General features: G+C 33.1%; 2 protein-coding genes across 5 annotated transcripts in view; both read left to right on the forward strand.

Moving 5' to 3' along the window:
• wbp1lb (WW domain binding protein 1-like b) lies at nucleotides 1–27260 on the forward strand. 4 transcript variants are annotated; one of them, XM_087235659.1, is made up of 4 exons: nucleotides 1–289; nucleotides 12239–12338; nucleotides 15749–15910; nucleotides 24739–27260. In XM_087235659.1, exons 1-4 carry the CDS (start codon nucleotides 230–232, stop codon nucleotides 25416–25418), a joined length of 1002 nt encoding a protein of 333 aa, XP_087091785.1. In that variant the 5' UTR covers nucleotides 1–229; the 3' UTR covers nucleotides 25419–27260.
• The window catches only part of LOC147846886 (uncharacterized), a 207954-nt gene that overhangs the window by 155109 nt on the left and 25537 nt on the right, over nucleotides 1–27308 (forward strand). The window lies entirely within an intron of this gene.

Genomic DNA, 27308 nt, shown 5'->3' on the forward strand with positions numbered 1-27308 from the left:
GTGTAATAGTTGGGGGCAATCAGTGGAGCTCATGCTGCTGCTGCTCCACTGCTCTGCCTCCCCTCATGACCCAATAAACGGCAGAAGGAGAGTAGGAGGCGGGCGGTGTTCGAGTGACAGCCTTTTACGGTTTCGATTCGATTAACGAACAATAAGTATAGTTACGAGACTAACGCTCTGACCAAAGTCAACACTGAGACATTTGTAATGGTCCGCTAGTCTGTTTAAAATGGGCTTGTTTTTATACATCGCTGGGTCGGCCAACCCCACCGAGGCCACAGTCTATGAGGTGAGGAAAGTCTTTTAAAAATATTGTCAAACTTTTGCCGGTTGTTTGTGTCAAACTTTATACAGCTTGAGTTCATGCTTCAGGCGTTGCCACTTGTTGACAAGCAGACTGAACGTTACGAATATTGGATCTATAGTTCGTAGCACGTGTTTACGTAGTTGACAAAGTTCAACTATCGGTTTATTTCTTTTGCAATCTGATACATCTGTTTGTTTCCAGACTTGCGTGCTAACCAATAGTCTTGCGTCAGGTCACGGAAGTATAGAGCCGTGTCTGGAATCTCGTTTGGCTGCTTACTTGACAGCATTTTGGGGTATAACATGATGGCTAGAATGCTGTCTTGATAGTCATCTTCCTAGGTTTTGAGAACACGCCTGAGAGTAAGACTGGGCCAAGTTCAGTAAACAAAAGTATACAGTGTTAGCAGCAGCTCAAATTTAACAGATTTACAGACTTGTACAGTAGAATTTGGTATAAATGGACTTATTTTAACATATTTGTCAATCAGATTATAGCTGTGAATTAGAATTAGCACAGTGTGTTGATTTAACTAACAGTACTTTAATCTGTACTGTAGCACACGTAGAGTATGATGTCCTTTCTTCTTTACAAAGGTCTATGGATTTTGTTATCACTGGAGATAGTACTGATCTCCTTGTCTGTGGTCCAAAGGAGTGAAATTATCATTGAAATGTGCTGAGTGAAATGTTTTTTTTTTTTTTTGGATTGGCTTTTGAGGGATCTTTCTGTATGTTTTGATCAGAGGATACAAATTTTTTTATATCGGCTCCATTTTTGTTTATGCAGGTTCATCAGTTGGTCCATTACAATTAGATTTAAAACATCTGTGGCATAAAAAAGTATGTTAGTGTAAACCTTCTCTTAATGGCAAAAGTATTTTTGTAGCATTTTTGTCTGTGTAATCATGATAACACTAAACTTTCATCACAGTAATCATGATAAAAATAATCTTTATAGTTGTGTTTTGTTGTTTGAATGCTAAAATTGACTTTACTTGAATAACTGAATCAAAACATTGTCTAAAAATTATGTAAAATATATATTCACTATATTCTAAAAATATATAAACTTTTAAGACAATGGGTTTACTACAGTTTTGTGTAAAGTAACTGGTTGTTGCTAAATCAGATATGGTTGCGCCGGAAGTTAACAAGAATTATTTATATTATTTATTACATTTCTCATTTATTGTATTTTATTAATGCCTACCCCAACCCTAAACCCAACCGTCACAGTAATGTAAAAACAGTAGTTTTACCAAGTATTATTTATGGTATCTATTACATTACCCAATAAATTGTATTTGTTAATGCCTACCCCAACCCTAAACCCAACAGTCACAGTACTGTAAAAATATTAATTATTGTTATGCAGTGTCTACTTTAATTGATGTACATATCACACTTTCTGTCGGCTGCGTATCCGATCTAGACTTTTGCAAAGTAACCAAGCGATTTGTACAGTGCAGAAAATGTTAGCATTAGCATTAAATGATAATAACTTTTTACAAGTATTCATTAATCTTTGTTAATTCAAACTTAATAACAGAAAAACAACTGTTCATTTGATCAGCATGGATCCAGTTAATATACTATTCTATTTAGTTTATATTTAAATAGATATAGAATAAAATATACATTAATATTATAAATAAAAAAAGTTTTACAACTATTTAACTTTTATTTTTGAACATTTAAAGAACATTCATTATATTTTAGACTAGAAAATATAATATTGAAAATTTAAATTTACTTGCAGCTTGTCACCTTTTTTTTGTTTGTTCCTAACACACTGTTACCAGCACACTATTATGTTTTGTTAAATTAAAGCTGCAAACTTGTGTTGTGATTTCTCTAGAGATTATTAGAAGTCAAGAAATTTATATAATGACAGGTTTGGGTCTGAGCTTGGAGTTTCTTTTTTATTATTTTATTGTCATAACAGTCTAACAACTAACTTTTATGAAATTAGATAGTTTCACCTACACACTCCTTTGCCACAAAGGTTTATTTTCTTAATGTTTTTTTTAAATGGTACACTGTAAAAAAAAAAAAAAATGGTTATAAAATTGAAATCATTACTGCTAATTTTGGTTGCTAGTAATACGGTAAAATTTAAAAGTGCACTATAAACAAGTGTTCTACTGGCACAGGATGTTTACAGTATTTTTTTTTTTACAAAAATTTCTATATGAAGGCAACACCTCTTTTTCCACAAAATTGTCTACATCAAATTATGATTGTTTTTACAAATAAAGTATATTAGATATTAAGGATGCACCGATACTGAGCTAATGCACTCCTGAAAACACACAGATACCAAAAACTGATACCAGTGATGTCACTCACAGAACGTTTTCAGCACACACAGAGGCTTCAGCAGCAGGAATACAATGTCAGACTCAGCAGTGTGGAAATATTTCAAAATGAAAGATTGGTGTTTGGTGTCTTATTTCCGTGCCACTCAAATGGCTGTGAGAATGATTAGGAACATTATTTCCTCAAACTCATGTAAATGTCAGAAAGCCTTGGTGGTACAAATCTAAGACATCTTTGGAGTAATGTTACTGTTGTGTTACTCAACAAAAAAAAGGTTTTTGTGTCAACTCAGCTGCTCAATCTTTTTTTATTCTGCTGCCTTTATACATTTTTTACAGTTCTGACCACTGCTCACTTAGATGAGCATCATATCAAACACAGAATAAACACATAATCATCACATCACATTCTCTGAAGCATGTAACTGGAGCAGACACATTTTCTGATGACAGCTGGCGGGACGTTAGCTTAGCTAGCTACATTAAATCTGTCACTATAGGCAACATTTCCACTTAGCCTCCCTAAAACTTTTAAGGTTAGTTAAGCAAACTGCACGCGATCGCCTCATCCTGCCTGTGTCACAGGGAGGAATTCGTTTCTCATCTTCAGTAAAGTTGCTTCTTGAAAATACACATATGAACACATATTTTATTTTGTTGCTTATTTAATTGAAAATGTTGAATCTTTGAAACCAAAACATTACAGTGTACGTGGCATTATCTGTTATACTGTCATGCTCAATTCGAAATAGACAGCACTCAGTCAATGTAGTTTACTGTACTTATATTGTCATTATATTATATTGTTATTCTGGCTTTATATAAAGAGTGATATAAAATTGTCTTAAAATGACAATAATATAATTTATAGCAATATATTTCTTAACCTTGTGTAAAACAGTGACACACATTTTCTTTATCCACAAAGTGGCAAAAGCTGAACTATTTTAAAACTTGACCACCGCAAGTGTGAAGGAACAGCTGACAGTGGCCATAGCAATAATAAACGGCAGTGGATTGTGAGCTCACAAACACAATTAAATCTGTAAACAAATCAGCACCCATTGCGTTTTTATTTGTTTGTAGACACAATATGAGAATATAAAGAGTTAACCAGATACAGTGCAAGCAGTTCAGCGATTCATTTGTTCACAAACCAATTGGCAGAGAGCAGTGCGGGAGTGCATGCAGTTAAACACCAGCATATTGCTCTATTCATAACCAAAAGTAAAACAGTGACAGACATTCAGTATTAATTCACACAGTGGCAAAAACTAAACTATTTAGAAACTTGTGCACTGTAAAGTTCCTGTCAATCTCCTAACAAACGGCTGACAAATCCCCCATTGTAAGTGTGTAGATTGCTGAAGCACTCGTTAGGGCTGCTCGATTTTGGGAAAAATCATAATCATGATTATTTTGGTCATAATTGTAATCACGATTATTCAAAACAATTATCAGTTGAAGTCAAAATTATTCACGCTCCTGAGAATTATTATTTTTTAAATATATTTCCCAAATTATGTTTAACAGAGCAAGGAATTTTAACAGTATTTACTCCAATATTTTTTTCTTCTGGAGAAAGGCTTATTTGTTTTATTTTGACTAAAATAAAAAGTAGCTTTAAATATTTTGAATCCCATTTTAAGGTCAATATTATTAGCCCCCTTAAGCAATTAATATTTTTGATTGCAGTTGAAACTACTATTATACAATGACTTGCCTAGTTACCCTAATTAAGTCTTTGAATCGCACTTTGAATCTGAATGCTTGTATTTTGAAAATAGTCTAATATTGTGTGCTGTCATCATAGCAAAGATAAAATAAATCAGTTATTACAAATGAGTTAATAAAACTACTATGTTCAGAAATAAGTTGAAAAAAATCTTATTTCCATGAAACAGAAATTGGGGGAAAAGGGTTGACCCGATTTCTCACCACACTGGCACAGATAAAGACTGGTTATTCAATTCAATTCAATTCAGCTTTATTTGTATAGCGCTTTTACAATGTAGATTGTGTCAAAGCAGCTTCACATAAATGGTCATAGTAACTGGAGCAGTGTAGTTCAGTTTTTAGTGTTTAAGTTCAGTTTAGTTCAGTTCAGTTTAGCTCAGTTCAGTGTGATTTAATCATTACTGAGAGTTCAAACACTGAAGAGAAAATTCATCGATGCGTTGCTCTACCAATCCTGAACCAAGCGAGCCAGTGGCGACAGCGGAGAGGGTAAAAAACTTCACCTGATGGGAGTGAAGAAAAAAAACCTTGAGAGAACCAGACTCAGTTGGGCACGACCATTTTAATTTCTCCGCTATCTACCACGGCAATTCATTCAAACTACTATGAATCGACTCTTCTATAGATGAATCAATTGTTTTAAACACGGTGCACTTTCAGATTTAAGCCTTAATAGGGGCTCTTTAAAAAGTGTACAACTCATAAGAATCTATTTCTGACATGTATTGAAATATATAAAATAAGCAACCATAATACATTTTTATATTAAATAATAAAATATGTCTTGCTGACAAACAGGTCATATCAGTGGGTTGAAGTGTTGTGCATAAAGGAGAAATTGTTCAGATAATTAGCTAGGGACTGCACTCCTTAAGTCATTAATATATTATCAAAAAGAATCTTTTTATTTACAATTTAACTGGTGTCTTTTGCAAATGATGTAAATGTGTAATAATCATTTTATATTTTGATAAATGATAAATGTAATTATTCTTGTGGGGGAAAACAGCATTTAAAGCTGTATTGCCCTTTTATTTATTGATGCTTAAAAATCTATTTTTTGTTTTTAAATCTTACAGGACTAATCATCTAAAAAAACTAGTGTATACTTTTATGTCCTTGATGACCTTTAGACACATTAAAATGTCTTAAACTAAAAACAAAGAAAAAACAACTACATGCAACCTTTAAATCAGTCTGAAGAAACTAACTTTACTGCATGTTAACTATACAGTAGATATTCATATTAGATAAAGGGTTTATCACATGACCACATAACCTAAAATAAACCACAGCTACAAGTTAAAGGGGATATTTTGCTTAAGGGGCTATTGTGTAATACAGAGCAGTTTTTTGTAGTAAATAAATATGAAAGCCCCCTGTTTACCTAAAAGTCGCTTTTAGCTGACTCAGAATTAATCATCTCTTGCTTAAGAATATTTGGAATTGTTGAAGAGAATAAAAGCTTAAGATTAATATTACACAGCGGTGGTCAAATCAATCAACAGCTTTAAGTGGCCGTAGCCAGTTCTGGTGCAGGATTATTATTTAATGCCGTATCATATGCTGTTGCTGATACTCAAATTCTCACTGAGACTGTGGAAAAGCAAGGTTAGTCAGTCAAGTTTTGTGATTAGACTGGCCAGCGATATCAGTCACTTCAGCAGTTTCTCATTATAACCTTCTAAACTTTAATTAGTTTTCTAATATGATGTTTTCTGGCACTGAAACCGGATATATGGACTGCAGTTTGTTTTTTTTTTTTCTGTCAGCAAGCGTCTTCCACATGGCAGTCATGTTCTTTTGAACACTTTTAGGCCTTTTTTAAAATTACAATTTTGTCATTGTTTACAAACTCTGATGTTATTCTTATGTCAATAAATCAAATTCAACTAAATTAAATTAAATGGGAATAAATAATAAAAAAAATATATAATTTTGAATAAAAAATTTAATATTGAATGTATTGGTCAACTTTCATTCTGTTTTTTAATTAACTGGTGCTAATTGAGATTCTAGAATTTGCAGTTGTGCACAAAGTCTAGCAGTTAAGGTCCGGATTTTCATTCATTTTCAATTCATTCATTATTCTACTAAGCATGAAATATTTCCTTTTAATAATCAATGATCATCATGTTCATTCAATTGCTGTGTCTCTTACAATAAGCGATCTTAGGGCTGATTTGGATATTGGCGAAGCCACTTGTTTTGATGATCCATAAGCAAAAAAAAAAATTTTTTTTAACAATCTTAGTCTGTCAGCGGTGTTATTTCAGACTAGTGCTATTCATGCTAAGTCCCTTGGGGAAATGTCTCCACACAAGTAGCTAACTTGTTTCTTATTCTGTTTAAATCTCAAGAAAAGTTTAATCAATTAAACGCAAATTTTAAAAAAAGAAAGATTTTTTTTGTACACCTTTTGTACACTTCAAACATGTGTGCGTCATGGAACCTTCCTTTAATGCTTTTGAATCTTGAAGTTGATTGGAGGGGATGACATCATAACATCATGTTAAAGTAAATAATGACTGTTTTTTTATGTTGGGAACTTGGGATAAACTGTTCTTTTAAGCCTGCTGTTTGGAAAATGCGTCTTTATCTGTATGTTTTGGTCTTCCAATACTGTTTTTGTTTTACAAAATCTTTTGAAGCAGTTCTTCTCCCAAGTTTGAACATTGAGTTCGAGTTCTAGAAAGGACGGTCTATGACAACTGAGGTGTTACAAAATGATGAGAAATGTTTAGTCTTGTGATTAGTATTGTATTGTTATCTAAGTTATCTACGTTCATACAGTTTGTTCTTGATTTCAAAGTGTTGTGATAAAGAATGTTACTTTGTACATTCTTCATACATTTGTTGAAGACAAAGTAGCCTTTTTTTCTAATATTTCCCAAATGATTTAACAAAGGACGGAATTGTTCACAGTATTATTTTCTTTCTAAAACTAAGGTAATTATTAACAAACTTTTATTTTTTGATTGGCTACAGAACAAAATACTGTTGTCCAATGACTTGCCTAACCAAACTTGCTTAGTAAATCAAATTTACATAGTTAAGCCTTTAAATAGCACTTTAAGCTGAATACTTACAACATAACTAGTAAAATATTATGTATTGTTATCATGGTAAAGGTAATGGACATTAATTAGAAACTGGCCATTATTATGTCAAAATTATGTAGAAAAATATTTAGTCAGTTAAACAGCACTTGGGGAATATTTGAAAGAATTTTCACAGGAGTAATGATTTTGTTTTCAGTTGTACCAGCAAAGATACAAAGAACATGCTTTCTCTTAGTGTCTCTTGATAAAACATGAGGGCAGTTGTGTTTCACACTGAACATGGATTAGTAATTGAGTGTGAGATGAACACATCCTGTAGGTATATTGATTGTTTTCAATAATTAGATTGATTATAACTAATCTAATTAAATAAAATTATTAGAAAACAACATTTTACAAATATACAGTATGGTTACATAAAAAAAAGTGCCCAATATTGAATTCACCTTTTCGTTGTTCAAAGAACGAAACTTGTGGTTACTGTTAGCGTGAACCTGACAGAAACTGACTTCATTCTTTGACTTAAAATGACCTTGAAGCATTGGTTGAGAGTAATTGCAAAAATGGGTCAGTCAGAAAAGCTGAATTATTTCTGAGAAAAGGTCTTGCATCATATGTTTGCAGATTCCACATGGCTTGATATTTAGTGTTCAGTCAGTGCTGTGTGATTTGTACATTTTTGTGTGGCTTAAGTGTTCAAATAACTTTTTTTGGGTCACCGTCTGCTTAATAATATCTAGAAACGGTGTGTCTGTTCTCATACTGTCAACATTGTGTATAATTGCTGATGTTTGTGGTTAGTGATAAACGATGCGCTCAAAGAGCTCTTGCAGTCCTTGGAAAGAATGTTGTGAAGGAAATGGCACAGGGTCATCATGAGCTACACTTGACCTGCTCAGCAGAACCGAGGCATTTCTGGAATTCTGCATCTAATTTGGTCTTGAATCTTGTCTTGCTTTTATTGTGGTTAGTCATTATGCACAGTAATGCATGTGTGTTAAGTGAATAAATGTGTGGTTAAAATAAAAAGACAGGTTGCTAATTTAAAAAAAAAAAACAGTATTGTCACAGCCTATTTATTCAGTTTCATAACCTAGTACATCATAACTGATATTTAACAAACTTAACACTGATTGATGAGCAATGATAATGTAAGGGCTGATATAGGTGATGTAATGCTAAAATGATTGTTTGTAGATTGCTCTTTTTGGAAACGGCATATAGTGATATAATGCTGTAAAGTACAGTAACTTCATGTGTACAAAACACCTTGAACATGAAACGAAATCAAGTTTTTTATTTTTTATTTTAAAAGGCTGTATACAGTACAATAGTTATAAAAGTATCTTTCAAGTGCCCTCAATTTTTTGTTCCGCAAAATGTAAAGAGCATACTCATTCATTTTCTTTCGGCTTAGGTCCTTTATTCATCAGGGGTCACCACAGCGGAAAGAACTGCCAACTTATCCAGCATGTTTTATACAGCGGATGCCCTTCCAGCTGCAACACAGTACTGGGAAACATCCATACCAATTATTCACACACTCATACTACGGCCAATTTAGTTTATTCAAATCTCCAATACCACATGCTTTGGACTGTGCGGGAAAGCAGAGCACCTGGAGGAAACCCATGCCAACACGGGGGGAACATGCAAACTCCACACAGAAATGCCAACTGATTAAGTCGGGATTCAAACAGCGGCCTTCTTGCTGTCAGGCAACATTGCTAACCACTGAGCCAACCTGTTGCCGTAAAAAAAAAAAATAAAATATGTTATATTGCAAAAAGGCAAGAATTGGCATTTAAAACTCCCAAAAACTTCAGTTTATGAATCAAAATGCATACAAATGAAAAACAACACACAAGAACATACTGACTACATAATACAGCCAGTTATTAATATTTATATGGTTCTGCAGATTTACATTTTCAAAATTCTTCATTCTGTGTGGTTTATTAAAAATATTCTCCCACAAGATCAAATCTTATATTGATCACCATTAGGCATGGGCCGGTATAATATTCTGACGATATGGTAGCCTTATCATAATAAATATCACACTTTCACGGTATCACAGTATTGTGATTACTGCTCCAAAATAATTGAACACAATATATTTTATATAATAAGAAACATTTAAAGTATTTTCTACAAGTAGCTTTGGATGTGGAGGTTTCTTTTCTGCTGGATGTAATGTTGCCCTAAAACAAAAAATTAAATGGTTGCGAAAAAAAATAAATAAATCTATACCGAACATTATAACAGAAAACTTAGGTGTTTTTTTTAAACCTTGGTATCCCAAACCATGGTATACCTTGGTTATCTTCCCATGCCTATTCACCATAAGAAATACAAGCTACACACACACTAATGCTTTAATGTGAGAAATGTATGTTCTGTTCTGTATAATGCAGATTCTGGATTACAAAAACAAGCTGTTTTAAGTTTGTTTAATAGAGGTTAAAATTACTTTTAAAGTTATTTTGATTATTAAACATGTAAATTGACAACTATATTATTTTAGAGATTGTTCTTTAATTATTTTTTTCAGTTGAACAAATTAAAATATAATTGTTTTTACAAGCACTAACTTGTTTTTACACTGTTGACATTGCAATGAAAATCAGACACATTTTTACTATTTAGCGAAGTGTCACAACAAAGCAGTGATTGGCATTGGGAACAGAATGTAAAGCATTTTTCTGTTACTTCTTCATTGTTTTGTGCGTCTACTCCCATAATACTGAAGGAGCATCTCATTATAATACAGCCCTCCTTGCACTCCTCTGTGTCTTGGAATGTTTCTGTAGACCAATCGCTGTCCCCTGTTTAACTGAAGTGTCTGTGTATTCCTGTGTATCATGACTGTTACACTGAAAAGGACTTTCACAAGGCTGAAGCACTTTGGATTAGCATGTCTGAACCGCGCCAGAAGACGAGAATGGTAGATCACATAACTTTCTTAATCATTAACCGGCTCATGAAAGGAACAAACATGCTTAATTATTATGCTACCTTTCGATGCCTTTCTGCTGATTTTATCTTCTTGCAATCTGCTTTCTTAAGAGTAACAGGAATGTGTAGCTTGATTTGCTAAAAAAAAAGAGGGGAAAATATTGAAAAGTTAAGCAAAGGTCAGACCGAGTTATATATTTGAGTTCATTATTCATGATGACTTAGTTCCTTGTACTGTACAAGGTGGTGGTTTTACATGGAGCAAGTGTGTTTAATTAGATACTTTGTTTGAAGATATTATACTTCTATTTGCAGTTATTTTATATTGTAAAACATTGTGCTGTGTGACCCTAAAAAGCTATGGTGTTTATTTATTACTCAATTCATCAAATTTATATCATGTATCTCAGCATTTTAGGATGTGATGTGTTCATTTTCATTGTATTTATTTACAGAGGTATATTATGTCCAGGGCTGGGCGATTAATCGAAAAGTAATTGGAATCAACATTCAGAACCTATAATTGATCAAATTTTTTCAGGACATTTTTTTTTTCAATTACTTTCCCTGTACGTGTCTCGTGAGCCTGCTCCGTTAAAGGCTGTGGTTGATTTCTTCTTCTGAGGCCACTTTGCAGCCACATCTGATCTCTGGTCAAGTAGCACGATGTACTCGTTCTTGAGCCTTACTTTGCACTACATTGACAATGATTGGAAGCTGCGCCAGAGATGCCTTGAGACGGCATATTATCCATTACAATAAAATTATTATTTATGTTGTTTACAGAAGATGTAAGAAATGCAATGTTTAAAATGTTATTTACAGGAAATACAAGAGTTATTTTATTCTACTTTTAATATGAAAAACATTAAAAATAATTAACTTTGTTTCCAAAAAATGCCATTATATATTTTTTTGGTTTTAGGCAATGTGTGGTTTAATTTCAGTTTTTTCAACTGTGATGTTCAAAAAATAACCATAGATAGTAGATAATGTGTGTGTTTCCTTCAATTATTTTAGAATCAAGTAATGCACATTCAAAAATCTCTTACTTGTAATATGTGAGCATATTTACAGTACATAACTTGTCACAGAACTATAAGAGCAAAAAAAAAAAAGTATCAATATAATAATTTTTTATCAATTGTAATCGAGTTAAAATGTTCAATTAATTGAGATTTTGATTTTAGGCAAAATGGCCCAGACCTAATGTCACACGTTACGCTGGTCCGAGGTCAAATTAAGTAATCTCAGGGTCAGGTAGTGAACAAAAAAGGAGAAGGTACTAGGGAACCATGCACATCATGAAGGGATGAGTCAGTCAGAACAGTTCATGCATGGAGCTCTTTAAATGAGCTGGTCATTTGAATCATCTGTGAGAGAGACATGCAAAATATGCAGTGTGAGGAGGACCAGGGTTATGTTTATTTGATTTTCGGGTTTTATTTGACAAATTGTGTCTGTTGCTTTTATATGATGCAAATCATTTGTCAGTATTCTCTAAAACATAAATTACACCCAATTATGACATTTTATAATAAAATAAATACTTTATTACTGTATTATTTTGCTTATACTGAGTTGAAATTATGTTGCTATGATGGCATATATGTATGGAAATATAATTGTACCAAATCATAAGTATGTAGCAGTGTGTACTAGGCTCCCATGGTACATATGTGTATGTATGCACAGTGTATTGATTGATATTTTCCTATACTGTAGTAGATAATAGAAATACTGCATTGGTTTACACATACAAATCTAGGATTACTATACTGAATTTAAAACTTTTTTTTTTTGTTTGTATTTTTTAAAGTAGTGAATATCTATTGTTTTTCTTTATTTCAGCAGGTACTTCACTGTGAGGGTGTGAATAATAAGAGCTATGTGTGTGAATCAGGACACTGTTGTGGAGAGTCCCAGTGCTGTAGCTACTACTATGAGCTCTGGTGTAAGTATATCCTCATGTTTAATATCAAAGTAGCGTTTGTTTTTGTCAGAATTCTTAAGGATTGAATTTGGGATGCATTGTTTGACTGAGAAGAAACCCGAACTGGCTGAAACAGGCTTTTTTCGGTTTAAAAAGCAAATACAAAAAATACCAAATGCACAGCAAAAACTTTATAATCATAGTGTCCTTGGGGTCTTAACATGTCTTCAGTTTTAAAAACATAATTTAAGGCCATAAAAAGTCTTAAATCCAGTCTCAAGTCTAAAAATCCATTTGGACCAAAAGCCAACAAATAAATATTTTTAATTATTGTCTCATTAATAAATATGCTTTTAACAATGTTAAACTTGTCATTTACAAAACGAACAAAAAAAATTAAATTGGAAAATAAATTCTATAAAACTAAAATATTCTTATTTTGACAAATTAAAATATGTTTGACAATAATAAACTACATTTGTTTTGTTTAGAAAAAAAATGGCCCAACTGGGACATTAATTAAACATAAAAATTAAATTAAACAAAAAAAAATATGAATGTACACAGACTGTTTAATCAAGGCATACGTCTTGCACTGAATTCTGAGATGATACAGACCTGCTTTATGTATTGCCATGTGAAGATGACTATTAGATGCACCCAGAGAGAGACATCATGATCCTGTTCCTGACAGACAGCATAGGTATTCCTTTGTTTCAACATTAAATACTGTTTAGATCATATTCATATGTTTGGCCAAGTTTCAATACAGCTCATTTTTAGGCCATTACTTTATACTGTATTTCAAAAGCTAAAGCTTGAGTTAACATCTATACTGAATGTATCTGGGATTTGTTCAATATAATTGTCTATTATTACAAATTTTGGGTGGAATTTAATAAGTAGGCTGTTTGAAAAAAATGTCACATGCACACATATTGCTTATGATGTTCAAAATATTGGAGCAAAATCCTAAATATTGTTAAGTAAGGTTGGATTGTCACAAAATCAATTTTTTGTTGTATGATATATTGCACCAAAATATATTGCAATAAACTATATTGTTATTTTAAAACCACTTTCAGAAGATTTTTTGCCATTATATAATGCTTTTATGACAATAAAATACCCTCACGGTGCAAGTACAGTCTTCCAAAGAAAACACAAAATTTTATTCTTAAGAATATTTGTTTTAATATTCATTCAAATATCCAATATTCATATTCATTTGAACAATTTAATAATTAGGCATTGGAATCAGAATGTGAAAACACATATCCATAAATGGTAATAGAAAAAAGTGCAAGGTAAAAGTAACAGAGGCTGCGATATCTACCATATTGTTTTTCAGTTGACAGACACCCACATGAAAAAATTCTATAGTAACTTATAGTAAATACAAGTGTTTATAGTGTTTTATATAGTGTTTTATTTTAACCGTAGTGACACTAACAACTCCAATACAGATAGAGATGTTGCACAAGCAGCTAAAATGTTGCTAGAATTTTTTTCTTAAATGTAATTCATATGTATTTATATATATTACATCACCAAAAATGATTTAGGTCATGTCCATGTGTTGTGTGATAAGTCACTATATTGATTATTGTCACTGGTCTAGGTTTTAAGTTCTATTAAAAAAATGATGGTATTTTCTTCTTAGATTATCTCTGCAAAATGCATAATAAATGCAACCAGATCACATGCTTTGCTTATAGCTGAACCCAATGAAATGCTGTTATTACTGCATACTTTTTTTACTTCATATTTTGAAATTATACAGTATAATTTAAATGACCTTTGATATTTTAAATCATCAACTACCCAAAAATAAGGTATGTTGGTTCTTTGTCTGGTTTATAATTTTTTGCTAGTTTTAATAAAAATCAAAACTCACTTAATTTTGCCATGTTATTTCTGAAATCGGAACAGTGTTTTTAGTTCTATAGAAAAATGCTTCTTGATTTAAAATTTTAAGATATTTGGACAAGACTAGACAAAATGTATGCAAGAAAGCATTTTTGCAGTATATATAATTAAGAAAATCTTTAATGTAGACCTGCATGATATTGAAAAAATCTGACATTGTGATATTTTATACTTCTGTGATTTATATATTGCAATATACATACAATTTCAAGTATATTTAAGACCTTGATTAGCTTGTTCATGTGTGTTTGATTAGGGTTGGAGCTAAAATCTGCAGGACAACGGTCCTCCAGGAACAAGTTTGGTGATCCCTGCACTAGAGCAAACATGAAAGTGAAATAAACAGTGCTTTTGGTTTATCATGCAAGTCAAATCATATTTAGGTTCGAAAATTGAAAAAAATCTGCTAAGATTTTACTGTTTAAATAGTTAAAAAATATTTTCTATAAAGGTTACTGAAAGTGTCTTTAAACTCTCTTAGGGCTTAAAATGTGCAAACGATCAACTTTTGCTCCATTATGGTTAAACTCTGCTGTAACTCAACAGATCTTATGTATTTTGAACTAGGTGACTATATAATCTCACATTGCGATATTGATGCTCAAGCGATATATTGTGCAGCCCTACTTATCTATTTAAGTCCCTCATTTACCTCCAAATCAATCAGTTGTTGAATTAAAATATAAATCTTCATCAAATTAAAAGCTGAATTAAAATCTGAAAGCAGAATTCTAACATAACTTGAAGTTTATTGTATAGAAATTGTATAATGTTAGCACTGCATCATTGCATCATTGGTGCCTCTGGCTTTTCTGTATGTTTTTTTCTGTTTTCTGTATGTAGGTCTAAAATAATTTATATTTTTTTTATCTCCATCAATTTGGGCATGGGAACATCTGTAGATGTTTTCTATGTATTTGGCACAATTCCTGTATTTAACAAAATCTGAAAACTGGGTTAAAAAAACCCTGCCAGTTGATAAACACAGACCTTAAATAAATACGCTCCTGTTGAGCCCATCAGGGCCTGGTGCCTTATTAAGCTTTGTACAAGACAGACAATACAACTCTTTCATGACAATATTCTCAAATGACTTACTATTTTGTCAAGTTAGTAAATAAAAGTAGAAGGAACCTGGTTTAATCGTAAGAATTGTGAGATACAATGCCATAGAAATGAGCCTTTAAGTTAAGAGGCTTAAAAGAATATTCCTTGTACAGAAAGTGAATCTTGTACAGGAAGTGAATTCGACTTAAGGCGCTCAACTTTTTGCAAACTGGAGGAAAAACGACATGAGTCTAACAAATCCTTATGCTGAGAGTGTGACTATTTGTTAATGAGCTGTGTTTTAAGTCTTAAGAGGAATTAGTCCAGCTTTATGAAGCGGTATAGAGGCATTCTTGAAATGTTTAGATTATTTTGGTGCAGGACCATTTCCTTGTGTGTCTGTGTTTCTGTGTGTGTGTGTGTGTATGTTTTATTTATTTTTCTTTTTTCTCCAGGGTTCTGGCTGGTTTGGGCCATCATCTTTATCTTGAGCTGCTGCTGTGTATGTCATCACCGTCGCACCAAACACAGACTACAACAGCAGCAGCGACAGCACGAGATTAACCTCATTGCCTACAGAGAGGTTCACAACCACACATCTCTGCCCTTCTACTTCAGTAATGTCATCTCCCTTCTTTACATAGCTGTATTTGCTGTGCTAAAGTGTCTAAGGACAGCTTTATTTTGATTTTCAATAACGTCGTTGATATTTGGTTGGTTTTTATGTTGTGTTAGATAGTGACCAAAATTCAACGTCTAGTCAACATCTTAAACCAACGTCATATTGACATCAAATACTGACATTTATCCGTCAGGTATGGCAACCAAAATCTAACATGATATCAAAGTAGTAACGTCCACACAGCGTCAAGCTGTAACTTCATTAGATGTTGATATTTGGTTAATTTTAGGTTGGACGTTGGACTGATGTTGGGTTCTGATGTAAATCCGATTTTAATTTCCTAACAAAATTCAACGTCCCCATGACATTGGGGCACGATGTTAATCTGGCGTTATGTTGACGCCTTGTGCCTGTTGGGTGTTTAAGACCATTTCGGTCATCATACAGTAGACATCTGTCATTTTCTAATCAGTGACTTGCATCTAAACATTCTCTGGGTCAATGCATGTAAAGATTTTGGACACATTCTTGAACACTTTTAATGGTTCCAAACAGTTTGCTGCAATTACAAATTACCTGTCTTGAGGTAGTTCATTATATGGCGGTTTACTTTCTGTGTGAATTGGTTGGACAGGAATTACAGGACTGCTTTTCTAATCCCCATAAACAAGAAAAAATAAAGTAGTGACTGCGAGTTGAAGGCAAGTAGTGGTGTTAAAGAACTAATTCTGCATTAAAAATGTACTTAAGGGAAAGTAAAAGTACATATTTTTAAAACTACTTAAACTATAATTTCTGAGAAAAAAAAATACAGAATTACAGTAGTTTGAGTATTTATAATGTGTTACTTTACACCACTGTTTAATGTTACTTTCAACATTTACTGAAACATTGACTGTTACCTAATGCACTGTGAACTAACATTAGCATTAGCTAAAATTCCTCATATTTACTAATGTATTTCCTTATTTTAACAAATAAAACCCCTTTGTACATTGTTTATTAATGTTTATGGTAATTTACATTATTAACATTCACATTATATAACATTAATGTTAACTTTAATTATTTGATTAAATTAGTGGTACATTACTTTAGCTCTTTGTAAATATGTTAAATGCAAACAAAACAATATCAACAATTAAAAACAGCAAATGATAGAAAAGTAATGTAGATCTACTAGGGCTGAACAATTAATCAAAGTAAACGAAATCCACATTCAGAGCCTATAATTGAATAAATTTCTCCAGGATGATTTTTTCAATTACTTTCTCTACCGTGTGTGGAGTCACGTGACCCTGCTCTATTAGGGCTACTTTATACTTCTAAGTTGAACAAACGGGTATGGTCCGGTGCAGCTTTCGGGCAGTAGCTTATTTGAACCTCTTAAAAAAAGTAACTCCACGTCACACATTTGCACTACATTGACAATGATTGGAAGCTGCACCAGATGTCATATTTTCCATTACAATAAAACTATTATTTACATTTAAAATACTTGTTTACAAGATTTAAGAAATGCACTGTTTAAAATATTGTTTATAGGATATACAAAAGTCATTTTACTAAAAAGAGATGCTGCTTATTTTCTACTTTTTAATATGAAAAACATTCAAAAAAATATTAAAAATGATTCATTTTATTTCCAAAAGTGCAAGTTTTTTTAATCTTTTTTTTTTTTTTTTTTAAAGCAGTGGCCAAGGCCAAATCATCCAGCCCTAAGATCTACATTGAAATTCTCAGATAATAATTCTTATTATATATAGTTTAACACCAAAGTATTAGGCCTCCTATGAAATCGTAATTCTGTAATTGTGAGTGCTGTTTAATGCTGAGAAGTTGTTGTTGTTTTTAACACATTTTTTAAACAATATTTTTAACTAAAGTTTATCTTAACTAGGCTAATTGGGTTCACTAGGCAAGTGAGGTTTGTTAGGCATTGGACAACAGTGGTTTGTTCTGTATCCAATTAAAAATAAAAATGATGGTGGCTATTTTTACATTTAAAAACATTTATAGACATAGCTTGGGGAATATTAAAACAATGATTCAAATTTGGAAAGAGGTCAGAGGAGGTTTTCAACTGTATATCTCTCTCATTCTGTCTGCAGCATGTACAGCAGCAAAGAATGTGTTTTGATGAAGAGGAAAAGATTTTCCCCTATTTCTTCTTAGACATATTTGTTATTGATGAGCTTGACCTGGTTTTGCTGAAAGATGAGATGAATCGCAAACACCTACATCTGTTACTCAGCACCTGCTGTCTGTCTGTTTACCCTCAGTGAGAGCTTGTGTGAAACACGGTGTTATCAAATATTTGGTCTGAGATTTTTTTTATTTTTTATGCCATGGAACATTTTGATCAAAGTCCCTTTTTGAGGGATGCGAGTTTCCACTTTCCATGCCGGACATCTTGACACCCAGTCTTTTGTTTTCTATGTAGGCAAATGCATGCAAATACAGCTGCTGTCTTCAAACCTTCTTTTTTCCCCCAATAAATTGTCAAATTTAAATTGAAATATTTATATTTCAAACAAAAAATGAAATTCAACATTACCTCAGATAACGCAAATGTAATCATTTAAATTAAATGTCTCGTATTAGCTCATGTACTGCATATTTTTAAAGTGCTCTTATTTTCACAGTAATAAGCAGTAGGTCATTTTCACTGCTAGAGAGCACGTATTCACAAAGAGCAAAAGTGGAGCTAGAGTGTGGAATCAGGAGAGTTTTGCAATTATTTTACCCAAAAAGTAAAAGATACACTTCACTTACTCTCAGGCCATTAAAGATGTTGGTGAATTTTTTCTTCTTTTTTTTTTCTCCTTGGTCCATATAATGCAAGTCAATGGTCACCCGTTTTAAAGATTAATGATAAATCTATACAAACATGTCAAAATGAATCCCTTTGGCTCCTCTGAGGCCTTATGAAGCGAACGATCTGTCAACTTCGATCAATATTTACAATATTATTATTATTATTATTAATAATCCACAGTCTAGGTCTGGTCATTTGTTTGCACAAGTGTGAATGTTTTTGCCTAATTGGGTCTTATCTTGGGTCTTGTACGAGATGTGGCAACTTCTGTTAATTAAGCTTACAGGCAAGACTTTTTGTCTGTGAATTAAAGCTAAATCCCACACAGGCTGATCATTTTGCTTTTTAAGAGCAGTGTCACTCTGAACCATAATATCTCTTTAATATTATGAGTAATACCCACATGTTGCATAACAACATGCACAATGATATTTGTGTGCCATTCACAATAGCTTTGTGATTTAAGACCAGTTATCATCAATAATGTTCCAATAGTCTTCAGTAAATCTAGTAGTTTAGAAATGCCCCACTGCAGTGAGTTAACAGAAGTTTGTTTTTTATATGCTGCATTCAACAATGTTATTGTCATTCGTGTTGAATGTTACAATTTATATATTTTAAACAATAGTTTTTATTTTAATCTTAATGTTTTATTAATTTGTTTTATATTTTTTCTTATGTAAGGATGAATTTTTAACCTTATATCAGTATTCAGTGTCACGCGATACTTGAGAAATAATCCTAATATAGCCTACTTATTTGTAGCTCAAGAAATATTAGTTTTGTTTGTTGAAATAGTTTTTTGTACATTCATTCATTCATTCATTCATTCATGTTTTTGTGTTTAAATAATAGAACGTTTTAAATGGCAGCATTGTTTAAAATAATAACAACAATAATAATAGTTACTATAACAACAACAATAATAATAATAATAATAATAATAATAATAATAATAACAACAATAATAATAATATTAATAATAATAATAATTAAAAAAAATAATAATAACCATAATAATAATTTATTTCATTTAAAAATGGAGCCTTTCTCAAGGTCACCTTACAACAAACATGCCAAAACAATAATAATTAAAGATAATTTCAAATACTTAAAATATAGGAAAGTTATAAATACAAACATGTCAAACAACATAATAAAAAATTGTCATTAGTAAGCCTGCTTTCTAAAAAGCGCGCCAAAACCCATGTGAACTACGCTCAGGCACGCCTATAATATTAGGTTGCATTTACACTGCAGATCTTGATGGTCAATTCCGATTTTGTGGCTGTATCCGAATTTTTTATTTATTTATTTATTTATTTATTTATTTATTTTTTGATGACCTGCTTACATCATCTTTTAAAAGTGATTCGTATCCGATTGCCTGCATTTACACAGCACACGGCAAAGGCACAATGACCAGGGAAAAAAAGAGCGGCCACTGACTAACATCTGATAATTAAAGAAAGCTTTTTTCTATATTCCTGGATGTAACCTGTTCTCAGCTTTTAACAAGCTGTTTTCCTATATTATGACAGAAAGGTTCTCATTTGTCCATTTTCTTTTAATATATGAGCTTTTTTAAACATCTTAATGTAATGTCCATGGCGTGATTTATGCACGTGATGTAGCTATGCACTAGTTTTATATTAGTTTATATTGGTTACTTGGCAGACATTTCACTCTCGTTATCATCCTCAAATACCTGTGCTATATGACAACATAAAAGTCGTCATAAATGAGATGTAAGGTTTGGGACTTTGCTGAAGTCTGTTCTGAAAAGAAAGTCTCAATGACGTCATTCGATATGGTTTTAAATGTCGCGCGACTAGCATTGACAGGTGAAAATCCGATCAACCAGCTTACACTGCAGCCACGAGAACACATGTCTGATTCATATTGGATAAATTTCCACATATGAACAAAGCCTGAATCTGATTTGAGTAAATCAGAATCCATGTGTTTTTTTCCTGCTTACATGTACATGGGCCATGTCTGATCTGTGCCACATGGGAGAAAAAAATCGAAATTGAGTCACTTGAACAGTGCCGTGTAAATGCGGCCTTAAGTAGCTTTTAGAGTTGCTGTGGTTTAAGAGCAATGAATCATTGTACTTTTAATCTAATCTGTGCCAACTGATCGAAAGTAAAGAACATACTGAGAGCACGTCACAACATGAGAATTTCATGATCAGTTCTGTCTTATCTTTTTATTGCTTTTTTATTGTTGTTTAATCAAGAGAAATACTTGCAGACAATAGTTTTTAATAATTCTTAATATGTCAGTGTACACAATCCTATATTCATCTCTTTTAAAGAGTGATGTATATTTAGCTAGAGTCTTGGTTTTTCAAGCCAACATATAAGTGTCACAGCTCCTGGAACGGTTATATTAAAAGGCTTTGAGAATGTTTTTTTTTTTTTTTTCCTGATCAGAGACTTATTGTACTGTACTTTATTGATCTGTGACCAGTTGACCACAGTGAATCTCAGTGGGACCATAATCCAATGCAGTGTTGTAATATTGGATTTTGGTCTAGTGGTTTACACTGTTGCAGTAAGGTTTATAATCTAATTTATCATTCCTCCTGTGTGAAACTGCTGGGAAATGCATTACTTTTCAATTATTATAATTTCAGTTTTTAGTAAAATTATACTGCATCAGGCTACTAATCAATTCAATGTAAAATATATTAAAGATCCCAGAGGCTTATATACAGTTACTTACAACTGTTTGTCTTTCATAATATTTGGTACAATAATGAAAATCACTAGTCAGCCTTTTATGTAAACCATTAACCAAAAACAGAGACAGAACTGATTTATTTAATGTAACAGTAGCTCTGGTCTCTTCTAAAAGGCAAGATGAATGACTCTTGTTCACTGGTCATTAAGGAAAGCTGATAAAATCTAATGGTTTTTATTTAAAACCATATGTGCTATATGTTGTTTTGTGAAAGGAAATGTTGACCTGAAAAAGACTTCTGAGTGGACAAAACCAGAAAACTTAATATGTTGATATTTTGCTTTGTACCTTAATCTTAAATGAAAATATCATCGCTTGTATTTATTTTATCATTGTAAAACCTTTTTTCTATCTAAAATCATTCTTTTAGTCAAATTTTATACATTTATGCTAAAATTTACTACTTTTTTATTATAGACATGCCATAATTCATAATTCCAAGTGCTGAAAAATTCAGATGATATAAAAGTTTATAAATGACATACAGTAATGTGACATCAACTGGCAAAATCAAAGCTGGCATGTAATATTATGACATACTGTTATAAATTTGAGATAAAAAGTTTAAAGCATGATATAAGAGCTTAAAAGGGTATAGTTCATCCAATTTTTTTTTTATAATTTACCTTCTCCACTTGTTTCAAACAGGGTTTGATTTGTTAAACACAAAGGAAGACATACTGAAGAATGCTGAAAGTAAACAGCCATTGACTTTCATGTTTTTTATAGGTTTCATTTTATTCATACTGTAGATGTACATGGTTGTTTTTTTTTCTTAACATTTTTCAGAATATGTTGTTTTGTGCTCAACAGAAGAAACAGAAGTTTAAAACCACTCTTGTGTGAGTAAATCATGAGGAAATTTCCTCTGTAAGACACACTTTGTCATAATTGAAATAATTAGTCCTAATCATGACTTTGTCCCCATTTCAGTTCTTCTCACAATGTTGAGCTGTCCTAATTTCAACTTTGTATTTCATAAGTATTACTTGGTTTGCCAACATTTTGACATGTCAAAATATTGTTTAGGTCAAAACTGAGGGGATAGAAACAACAAAAATTGTTTTATGTCAATAGTATGACTGTAAAATGTATAAGGCAAAGCAAGGCAAGTTTATTTATAAAGCACATTTCATACATGGTGCCAATTCAAAGTTCTCTGCTTAAACAGGAATAAAAGAGACGGGTATAAGAACAATAAAAACAAATAATACAAATGATTAAAAAAACTGATAAAAACAAAAAAAAATGTTTTAAAACAGGTTATAAAAGGTTATAAAAAACAAATAATAAAAATGATTAAAAAAACTGATAAAAACAAAAAAAATGTTTTAAAACAGGTTATAAAAGAATGAAAAAGAAGAGAAAAACATAAGTGTGATCTGTCAGATGCAGCACTGTGCTTATTCAGTAAAGGCACAGCTAAACAGATGTGTTTTCAGTCTTGATTTGAATGTTCCTAATGTTGGAGCACATCTGATCATTTCTGAAAGCTGATTTCAGTAGTGAGGGCATAGTTGCTGAAAGTTAATTCTCCCTGCTTTGACTGAACTCTTGGAATTTCTAGTTTATTTGATCCTAAAGATCTGAGTAATCTGTTGGGTTTGTATTCAGTCAGTATGTTTGTAATGTATTGAGGTCCTGTGCCATTTAGGGATTTATAGACCAGTAATAATACTTTGAAACATATACTGGATGTAACTGGGAGCCAATGTAAAGACCTGAGGACAGGTGTGATGTGCTCTGTTTTCCTGGGTCTGGTCAGAATCCTGGCCACAGCGTTCTGGATGAGCTGTAATCCACCCTGCTGCTAATAAAAGTATGAACAATTTTCTCTAAGTCTTAACTGAAAACAAAGCATCTCATTCCCATGTTTTTGAGATGATAGTATGCTAATTTACTAACTGATTTCACATGACTATTGAAACTCAGATCTGACTAAAGAGTCACACAATGATTCTTGGCCTTATTTTTTGTTGTTTGACCTTTAGTGCCAAACTACGCATTAACCTTGAGAACCTCATCTCTGTTCCCAAACGCAATGACTTTAGTTTTCTATTTGTTTAACTGAAGAAAGTTTTGGCACATTCAACTGTTAATTTCATCAATGCATTGGCAGAGGGTGTCATAATATTAATATTATTAGTATCATTAATTATAATTATTAGTGGGTATATATTAATATTATTAATTGTATAAATAATGTTTTAACATCATAATAATGTGTTAGATTTTTGACAGTCGTCATGATTAATTTACCAAATCACCCTTTCCCCATTATGTGGTAGAACTTAATTTCCACAGAAATGCATGTATAAATGATCAGGGGTTTAATTTGTGCGTGAATGATCCGTTTGAACCTGTGTTTTCATTTACTAAAAGGAAAAAGTGTAAATTTTAAAGGGATAGTTTTCCCAAAAATTAAACATCTGTTATCATTTATTCATTCATTCATATTCTTGTCGGCTTAGTCCCTTTATTAATCCGGGGTCACCACAGTGGAATAAACCGCCAACTTATTAACTTAACTTATTAGTTTTTACGCAGCGGATGCCCTTCCAGCCGCAACCCATCTCTGGGAAACATCCACACACACATTCACACACTACGGACAATTTAGCCTACCCAATTCACCTGTACTGCATGTCTTTGGATTGTGGGGGAAACCGGAGCACCCACATGCAAACTCCACACAAAAACGCCAACTGAGCTGAGGTTCGAACCAGCGACCTTCTTGCTGTAAGGCGTCAGCACTACCTACTGCGCCACTGCCTCGCCCTGTTATCATTTACTCATCATTAAATTGTTTTAAACCATTTTTATATTAACTAAAAATATATATATATATATATAATTCGAAGTATGTTGGAAACTAAAAAAAAACACTGATGTCCATAGTAGAAAAAGCAAATGCTATGAACATCAATGGTTTCCAGTTTTTAACAATATTCAAAATATCTTCTTTTGTACTGTTATATCCATTTACTCACTGTTAAGTTGTTCCGCTTTTTTATTTTTTTTATTTTATGGAACAAATAAGAAAATATTTTGAAGAATGTTGTAAATCAGTAACCACTGATGTAAATTGGAAGGAAAACAAATACATCAGTGGTTACTAGTTTCTAACTTTCTTGAAAATATCTGTGTTGTTTTTTGTTCAACTGAACAAAAAAAAGGCTGCGTAAATGATGACAGATGTGTAATTGTGGGATGAATCTCTTCAAATTCTCACAGTTGTTCTCCTCCATCTCTTTCAGGATTCCTACCCAACTCTCTCCTTCCAGAATACGAAGAGGTGGTGCATCGTCCTGCTACTCCTCCTCCCCCTTACAGCGCCTTAAGCAGCGGCCCTCCAACTTACAGCGGCCCTATAACCACAGACCAGCAGGATGTCCACTGCCCACCCCAACAGACCACTCCGGTGCCCCCTGTACCTGACACACCCAGCCTAGAAGAGATCCAAACCTCTGACGGCTACCAGCACAAAGACGACGACAAGGCTGAAATGCAGCTAGAGCGGAGCAGATCCACAGAAACCCCCCTGCCCCAAGATCAGTCTCCTGAAAAGCAGAACGAGTGCAGAAAAGAGCTGCTCAGGAATATGGCCATGCCTGAAGAGAAAGAGCGGATTCAGGGACGGCACCGTCGATTTACTGGGGACTCTGGGATTGAGGTGTGTGTTTGCGGACGAGGCTTAGAGAGTCACGAGCCTAACGAATTCGAGGGGCTTTTGAGCGAGGAGGACCAAGAGGACTCGGAGGACTTCTGTGAGGATTGTATCCTTCAGTCGTATGGAGAGGAAAGTCAAGAACTTCTTTCTCCTGAAAACCGAGTGGAGCGTGGAGCTTCGCCACTGCTTCAGTCTCATCCTGTTTGCCTCTATTTGCATACTATTAATGAACAGGAGGCTCCACATCAGAACAACACAGAATCTTAAAGCTGACTGCATGACTTTACTCATTTAAAGAAAGAAGGGGTGGCCGAGGTGTAAAGAAGATACAATATGCTGTGCAGAGACTATACTGTGTATATTTGTATATATTGATGTGATAGAAACAATCGGATGCTCTCCGCCTTGGTTTTGTGTGCAAAGCATCTTTTAATGCAGTTTTAAAAAGCTCAAAAGGGCCCAAATAAGCTCTACTCCTGTACCAGATGATGTGCCTTATGCTAAGTTCAGACTGCATGATTTTCAAAGTAGTCGTGTCACAGATGTTTTCACCATGCATGACTATCTTGGCTAGCGTTTTGTCGCTGCTTTGTTTACACTGCAAGAAGGATCGGCGACAGGGGGTTTCACACTGGATGACTTTACAGTAGAAAGAAACACTGACAACTTTGTCCAAACTATGTCTCACAACCAAAAACACGTCGTATATCTTTTGTTATTAACTGCATAACGAGAAAGAAGCCTTTAATGAGGTAGAAAATGTACATATTTGCTCACCTGGGTTTGAAGGGAGTTAGCATTCTCCTTAACTTTTTCTTTTTTGACCCAGTTGTGATATTGCTCACATGACACATCAAATAGACACAGGTGCTGCTGCCAAATTTACACTATTTTTTTCTCCATTTCTTGGGTCCAAATAATCTGAAAATGAGCGCTTTTAACTTCTCCTCCAATCTCCCACTGGTCTGCAGATACCCAAACCAGTGGATGCTTCTCTCTCATTAGCTGTGGATGATCGTCAATGTTATTTTCATTCAAAACTCATTTCACACGGCATTATTTGAATCGCAGACAGCTCCAGATATTTAGCATGCCAAATGTCTCATGGGCATCTGCGACTCATTGGAGATTCTCTCAGATCGCGTCTTTGACAGTTCACATTGTGTGATTGTTACTCGCGTAAACGAGCACAGATTTGAATGTGATTTCAGGCATTTGTCTGTGATTTCTTAAAAACCTCAGTGGGTCAAAATCGGGGCTAAAATCATGCTGTCTCAACTCGGCATTATGTGGTACTATAATGGTGTGTTTATGAGTTGGGAAGTCGTAATTATAACATTGTGCGTTCAAGTCTCTTCAGGGTTTTTTTTTTCTTTAAAAAAACAGCAAAATTATGATATTATATATTGCATCAGATTCTAAAGGTGCTGAATCATTCTATAATCTTGGAATGGTTTCAACTGCGCATACATTTGTACATGCAATAGCTAGTTTTATTGAAAGTGAAAGTACTATTTAGAAACGTTCGCTGACTGTTGACAGATACTGCAGTCATTGCGTATGCCATGAATGAAATGAAGTGAAATTATATTTAATTGGAAAATAAACAAACATTTATAAGAATAAAGCAATACGTGATTCTATACCTTGACGATAATGGCACAGAGGACTGATATTACAATTTTGTTTTTTTTCCCAACGGAAAACAATGAAAGCAGTGACGGCTAGTTTAATTTGCTCTAAAGAGCATTTAAAGTGATTATGGACAAAGTTACTCTGTGCGTATTATAAAGATAACCGATTTGTGTGTTGATGGGGATGGCAATATTGTTATAGCAATACCTTTATACTTATCGTTCTTGATGTGTTGGAGCCTTAAAGGGACGGTTCACCCAGAAAGAACATCTCTACATTCTAGTTTGTACTCTCACTCATGTGGTTCTGAACTTTTCTGAATTTCTCTCTTCTGTTGTACACATAGCGGCCGTTGGCATCCATAGCAGGGAAAAAATAGAAGTCAATGGTTGTTTTTCCCCTCAACATTCTTTAGTATGTCATTGTGTTCAACAAGAAAGAAAGAAAGAAAGAAAGAAAGAAAGAAAGAAAGAAGAGTAAATTATAACGGATTGTTTTATTGAATTTTTTGTGAACTCTCCC

Source organism: Danio rerio, chromosome 1, assembly GCF_052040795.2.
Source record: "Danio rerio strain M-AB ecotype USA chromosome 1, GRCz13ab, whole genome shotgun sequence".
NCBI lineage: Eukaryota > Metazoa > Chordata > Actinopteri > Cypriniformes > Danionidae > Danio > Danio rerio.

What these genes read in the sequence shown, in the direction of transcription:
- wbp1lb (XM_087235659.1), top strand. Translation starts at nt 230, where the DNA reads ATGGGCTTGTTTTTATACATCGCTGGGTCGGCCAACCCCACCGAGGCC. An exon ending in CTACTACTATGAGCTCTGGT is followed by an intron (nt 12,339 to 15,748) that starts GTAAGTATATCC and finishes TTTTTTCTCCAG; the next exon opens with GGTTCTGGCTGGTTTGGGCC. An exon ending in ATCTCTGCCCTTCTACTTCA is followed by an intron (nt 15,911 to 24,738) that starts GTAATGTCATCT and finishes CATCTCTTTCAG; the next exon opens with GATTCCTACCCAACTCTCTC.